Source organism: Haplochromis burtoni, unplaced genomic scaffold (assembly GCF_018398535.1).
Source record: "Haplochromis burtoni strain Fernald_Lab_line unplaced genomic scaffold, NCSU_Asbu1 Contig_120, whole genome shotgun sequence".
Taxonomy (NCBI): Eukaryota; Metazoa; Chordata; class Actinopteri; order Cichliformes; family Cichlidae; genus Haplochromis; species Haplochromis burtoni.
In genome coordinates, this window is record NW_024582481.1 from 1,832,929 (window position 1) to 1,839,986 (window position 7,058).

At 39.4% G+C, this 7,058-nt stretch overlaps 1 protein-coding gene across 1 annotated transcript in view; it reads left to right on the forward strand.

The window, feature by feature from the left end:
• The first annotated feature begins 1,904 nt into the window (after window positions 1-1,904).
• LOC102299510 (metalloreductase STEAP4) overlaps window positions 1,905-7,058 on the forward strand; it is a 10,704-nt gene continuing 5,550 nt past the window's right edge. The window contains exons 1-4 of the mRNA XM_005934828.3: window positions 1,905-3,890; window positions 3,989-4,096; window positions 5,859-5,929; window positions 6,359-6,443. Of these exons, the coding sequence (XP_005934890.1) occupies window positions 3,702-3,890; window positions 3,989-4,096; window positions 5,859-5,929; window positions 6,359-6,443 (453 nt within the window). The 5' untranslated portion in view covers window positions 1,905-3,701. The remainder of the gene's footprint in view (window positions 3,891-3,988; window positions 4,097-5,858; window positions 5,930-6,358; window positions 6,444-7,058) is intronic.

The following is a 7,058-nucleotide window of genomic DNA, read 5'->3' on the forward strand; positions in this document are numbered from 1 at the left end:
AGCATATGCTCGATGTAAACATGTCCCAGAGCGCATTACGGTTAAATGTTGCAAGATGTTTTTGAAAAAGCACAAAATACTCACATGGTTAGAAAATCTGTCTGCAGCAGAAAGACTGTCCTTAAAAATGCAATTAAAAGTTTACGTGTGCTTGCTTTGTCATACAACAGAGACAACACAACAGTTTAGTTTAACTGCTTCCAATGGATGTCTGAGACATTTCATCATATCAGTGAGACTCAGCAGCAATGTGAGTTTGTATGGTTTAGGTTTTGAATTTTGGAGTTCTAATCCAGATGTCCATGGCTAATGTGCGATGGATGAGTGAGTAATATGAGTATCTACTGTAGTTCCAAACTAAGGAACAGTGTTTATTGTAACTGTCATAAACAGGATGTGGCAAGCTTTAATAATAACAACTGCACTGCATTAAAACATCCACAGCAGTTGGGATATCCAATCTTTAAGTGATGACGTATGAACCCTGCTTCCGGGTCCAAACTACTCTGCATTTATTAAGGCTGTTGTGTTTTTAACCTGTTTAATGCTTTGAATTTTGTTTTATTTAGTGTGAACCCCCCCCCAAAAAAAAAAGTCAGTGACCACTATCGACTTCTCTCGGTTGTTATCATCAGTTTTCATTTTAAAGCTCAGTTTTTAAAACCTTACAATGTACCTATGGCCCAGCCCATGCAGCAGTATATTAATGACTAACCTTGTTTTGCAGTTGTTCTCCTGACTGAAGTTTGGTCCGTTTACAGCATCCTGCCATGCAATTACATTTGTCCCTAATCATCGGGAACTCTCAGGTTAACTTTTATTGAGTGGAAAAACCTTAGCGTTCATCCTCAAGCTTCACTGTGTTTATGTTGTGCTAACCATAGCTGTGTAGCTAGACACCACGCAGCACATCATTATATACCAGCTAGCCCAACTTCAGTTTTCTGTCTTCATTTATGTCGGAAGTGATTACAGAGCTGCACGTTTTAATTTTTGCTGTGGCAATTAAGCTGCTGGATTTTTAGCTTCATGACCCTCCTTCGTGGTTCGTGCACATTGAAGCTCAGTTTGCTCCCCGTGGCATTTCAGCTGACGACATGAAATACCAACACGTGGTGGCCTTGCTGGATCCACTGTCCAACCGTCCTGTGATAACCGTTTTCCGGCATCCCCCCACCCAAGGGAAATACATCGCTCTTAAGGTGCTGCTGCTGCTGCGGCGCTACTCCCTCTCCGATGCAGAGCGGGCCGAGAAACTCCTCTCTCTCGTACCACTCTCAAGCTCACGGAGAGCATGCTGTCCTTCCTAGGATGACAGCGAATTCCTCTTCAGTCACGTCTTCTTCCTGCAGATGCCGGTGAGAGCTGGCTTCGCCAACTCCCCGCTGCTGGCTGCGAAGACCCACATTATGCAATTCATTTGCACAAATGTGTTTGATCTGCTGCTTAGAGTTGATGGTCACTCTCAAAGTGAGAGAACTCATTGAGAATCTATAAGAAAATCAATAAGTAATCAAACTGATAACTGATATCAATAATACAATTGGAATTGCTTAATTCTTTCATTTCCCTTCCTTAGACACGACTGTGACAAAACTAGCTTAGTGCCCACACTGTGCGGCAATTATGGCATACTGTGCGTGGTTGAATGTAGCTGGAATTGTTTACATGTTGATCTGATCTGCGGTTGATTTAGCAGGGTTCTGAGTATAAATTCATTGTTTCATGTAACTTATGTGTGGTTATTTATAGATATTCGTGTAATTTTCATGCAAATTAGGTCTACCCAACAAGTGGACCATAAATTCACCCTGTGGCAAGACTTCAAAAGTAGCCCAGTTCTGTGGGAAATTACGGACTTGGCAACACTGCCACTAACTGTCTTTGCTTAGTCACTTCAAAAGAGTATAAAGTGATGAATTCTTTCAGCTCTGTTTCTCTTCTTCTATTCCAGGGACATATTTGCTGCCCCATGTGAATGATACGTGAGAATTTCACACTTTTCTGGAATCTATAAAACATGAATAGGCAAATCAACCACATATATAGACAAACATATCAAGAGCTATTTACAGTCACTAATGATGAAATACTTACTTGAAAGAGTTGTGGGAAAAACTTAAACTGATAACGTTAGGTGGGAAGAACTATTCTTGAAGGTTACCTAACTTTCTCGGATAGACAGTCATGGCCTTGGACAGCATAATTAAAGCCAACGTAGGTTTAATTTACTCGATGGGTTCAATAATTATTAAGTTAGAGAAAGCTCGGCTAAGAGGTGGGAGAACACTAGGAACTGAGTGCACAGAAAGAACGCAGACTTTGGAGGAGAGGGCTAAGTGGTGATGCAAAGAGAAAAAGAAAGAAAGAAGAGGACGTGAAAAGAGAGTTGTCTTGGAGGCAGAGCTAGTAAATGAGTCATTGGAGTGAATCTGCTATCAGGTCTATTCTAACAGTGCTACAAGTGAATGGATGCCTTAAAGGTTAGGCATAAAATGATTTCTCATTTTGCTGCGATATACCCCCTGGTAGACATTAACGCTTTGGTTATGGACTTGAGTGTAAAAGCTCCTGAGGTAACAGGCTGCTTGTCTGCCATAAATATTTCTGGCTATATGTATGTATATTGTTATTTGAATGAGGCTGCTTTTATGGAGATGAGTATATTTTGTGCAAATAGTTAAAGTTGATGTGATGCTGTGTGTCATTTCTATAGCCAGGTAGTCATTCTGTCTACACAAAGCCAACTCCCCTGGTACCTCACATCACAGCTGGGACTCTGTTCAGCTCCGATCCTCCTGACCCATTTCAGTGCACAGATACACACACACACGCTCGACCACACACACATATATACACCAACTGACAGTTGCGAACAGACCCATGCATTCATACAAAGCAAAGCAGCCACACGCAAAACACTTACATATGTGCCAAGCTTCATTTCTGCTCTACTGAGTCTGTTCGTGTCACAACTTTGCAGATGTTTAAGCCATGGGGACATGAACACTAAATTTGCAGAAATTCTCTTCCCGGTTGTTTGGTTGGAACAGCGGGTTTTGAAATGATAATGAATCTGTGGGCCGGGATTTCCCACATGGCATCATGTCTAGAGTGGAAACAGAAGAAATAGAATAAGGCAGCACTGGAAAGCAGCAGCAAAAGATTTTTTTTATTATTACCAAATGTAAAAGTCAAATTCTGGCTGAACTAGGTAGATGAAGCAGTCGGCGTTTCTAAGAATAATAAAATGTTAAAAAAGTGCGAATCTGAGGTTAATGTTACTGCTGCAGAGTGCAGATGGCTCCCCATACAGTTAATTTAGAGTTCAAAGTCTTGCTCTATCAGCCAATAGCTGATGAGCACAAGTAATATAAAAATAAACTAAATATACATCCAAAAGAAATCATGGATAAAATGCTGACTCACATTGCATAAAACACAAAACACAGATATGAGTTATATTGCATTCCAACACAGGCGATTTCAGATGTTGATTGTAGATGTAATAAACAGCTATAATAACTTCATTACACACATTTATGTCACACAGAGGTTAAAGCGGTTAAAAGAAGAATCACGCACAAAGTGGGAGAGGCAGTGTATAGGTCAGATTCCAAAACATTATAAATACACAGCTAAAACTGACCATCCAATCTCAGTGTGTGATCATAAGTGTGGAAAAAGAAATATCAGAGAACATGAAGACAGAAGGTGCGATGCTGCATCCACTGGCATCGGGAGATGGCCCTGAGCCTGAGCTGATGTGTATCTTTGGGACTGGGGACTTAGGACGCTCTCTGGGCCTGTGTCTGCTCCAGTCCGGCTACAGGGTGGTGTATGGCAGCCGCAGACCTCACAGCTGTGGCCCCTTGCCTGAGGGAGCTCAGGTATGACTTATGGCATTATATTGAACTGAATAGAGTTTTTAAATTTAGAAACATTACTGTACGTATCTCAAACATGTTCTGTCCTTTGTTTTGCGGAGGTGATGACCCATGAAGAATCAGCCCGGTCTGCCAAGATGATCTTCGTTTGTGTTCACAGAGAACACTATGAATTTCTGGAGAAGATGGCACCTCAACTTGAAAGAAAGGTTAGTCCAAAGTTAAAATTGGAATCAAAAAGATACACCTTTAAATCTTTAAACACCTTTAAACTCTTTCTTTTTTTTTTCTCTTTCTTTCTGTGAATCCACATTTCTACATTTTCATTTGCCAGCTGGCCTGGAAACAATATTTAACATATTGTGTACACATAGGTTATTACATTTGTTCCCACATGTGAAACATGATAGCAAGAGTTTAAAAATGACATTTTCATGGAATTATCATGGTGATTTGTCAGCACTAATTCATGTTATTTGAGAGAACATATAAATATTAACTGCTGTGTCAGTCATATATCAAGGAAATAATTTTTAGACACATGTTATCTAAATCATGGGTCTGACAATCAATGACTGATTAATTGTAACTCATTTTGATAACAGCATTACCTAATGCAAGTTCATTATGTTAAAGGTCTAACTGGTGTTAGCAAAGCTGATTAAAGAAGCAATACATTGGTCAAGCTGAGCCTGCGTAGCTTCAATTACAGTCTCAAAATACTTTAAACACATTCACACTGGATAAAGCAAAGTGCCGCCGTAAGACAGGAGAGAGGACATCTGAAAATGGGCTTTTGTATGCGTATGTAGGTAATCCCTGACAGTGATTTGTGAATTTTTTTAAAAAAAATAAAATAATCTCAAGATCTCGGAAATTTATTACTTCGCTTGAACATCTTCTGACACCTCTGCGCTCAGTTGGATTGTGGAACAGTTTGTCCTCAAGACATTAACCACAACATTTTCCTCAGTAAATGTTCTGAATTGTTAAGAAAACATTAAATATTAGCATTACTTTAGTTCTGTTACAGATCAAAAGACATGAAAAAACGATTACTTTTAGGTTTGCATTGTTTTATCAATTAAATCCTGCTAAGATGATTATGCTACTTTGTAACTTTTATTTGCAGCATGAATTAAGGATTAAATCTTAACAACAACTAATGCCATGCAACAGCACAGTATAATACTACTACTACTAATAATAACTATTCTCATTTTAAAAGAATGGCCAAGTTACATGTGGGAATATTACATTTTAGCCCATGATAAACAAAAATAACTCAGGAAATTAAAAACACAAGCAGATCAAAATGGCCCATTATTAAGAAATATTTGAAGTGGAAACAAAAAATTTCAAGGAAAGCAAATCAGAGAGAAAATTATTAGTAATTTATTTGTGTGTTGTTGTGACGTTATCTGAGGGCGGTTTAGTTGGCTCTAGACCTTACAGTATTACAGAAAGACACTGAACAAATCCCTCTTGAGGAAGAACCTCTGACTGAACCAAATTCAGGCTGAGGGGCTGTCTGTCTGAAACGGTCGGGGGTGACAGGAGAGTGGAGAGAAAAGAAAAAGAGCACTTGAAAAATAACAAACAGTGAGCAGGTTTGCAGGGACAGTAACCACAGGTCAAAACCAAGCAGCTATGGATCAAGACACATCTCCAGAAAGGTACGGAGAGAGGAGAAAGCATAAAATACAGGAGAAAGAACCAGAGGCTACTGACATGTAATCATGGGAAATGAATACACAGAGTGAGGAGGGTGGACAAGAGGTGCTACACAAAAACACAACGTTATCCAGTCACACCTTATGTGTGTGTAATGTCAGTGTTTTCTGATGTTCACATCTTAACGGAATCATTCACATGATTTTTGTAAAAAGATGTGCATGAAATAAATGACAAATATTCTAACTACTTTATTTTTTCTCTCTACTCAATCAATGCTGATGGATTTATTTCAAGGTGCTGGTGGACCTCAGTAACAACTTGAAGAAAGACATGTACATGGAAGCAAATGCCGTCTACTTGCAGAGGTAACATACGCCCTCAAAAGTATGGAAAAGAAAAAGAGTCTCTCATTCGTGAATACACTGTGCATGCAAGTCATTCCTTCTGTTCACCAAGGGAGCCTAACCTTTTTTTGTTCAATCTTTATTTGTTGTCAAAGATATCTTTTTCTTTCATTGCAACTGTGCTTATTACAAATCTATGTGAGAATGACATTGTTGTGGAAAAATGCTCCTAAAGACCTCTTGGAAAATGAGAGATCAAATCTCTCCACTGAATCCTAAAGAAGTGAAACAAATCAAGTGGTTGCAGCTCCCTTGACAGGTGAGCCTGCTGTGTATCCATTCGGTTGAAGTGGAAACATTGATTCTCATCGTTTTGAGACTTTTTCTTTCCCCTGGGCATCTTTGTAAAGGAAACAATAGCAACTAAAGTCCTTTCTGTGTGTTCTCTAGGCTGGTCCCTAAAGCAGCCGTTGTTAAAGGCCTTAACACCCTGTCCACCTGGGCCCTGCAGAATGGACTTCTAGCAGGAAGACAGGTAAGACAAGAGTAGAAGTAAGGGATCTGTTAAAAAGATGTCAGCTGGCTTAAGACAAAACAAAGTCAGGAAGCTTCTGAGCCTTAAGGAAGACTATGGCTGACAAGAATAAAGATACAAACAAAGCAGTAACAGAAAGAGGATATTACTAAATTGATCTGATCACCATGAGAAATGTTTTGACTTCAAACTACAAAATAACATCTGCTTTCAGCATTTTCTGTTTTGCGATGGGAAAAAAATGTCTCTTGAACTGCTTAATAACAGGAGATTGCTTCAACATACGCCGTGCAAAATTTAGGGAAGCAATTGATTTCAGTTTTGTTGCTGCTGATTATTGATTTTGCTGTCTTACCATAACAATGCGAGAGAAAATGAGGGCAGCGCTTGTAAAAATACACAAACAAGCACACTTCATGATCCTACAAAGTTGAAAGACCAGTGTTTATTGCAGCTTCCGTTTCACGGCTACAAAGAGAAACACAAACATGCTCGAACCTCTGGAGACCAAACCTGAATCTGCCTCAAATCCTCTTCAACACAAACAAGCCCCCATACGTGTGCACGTAAACACAAACACACACACACACACACACACACACACACACACACACA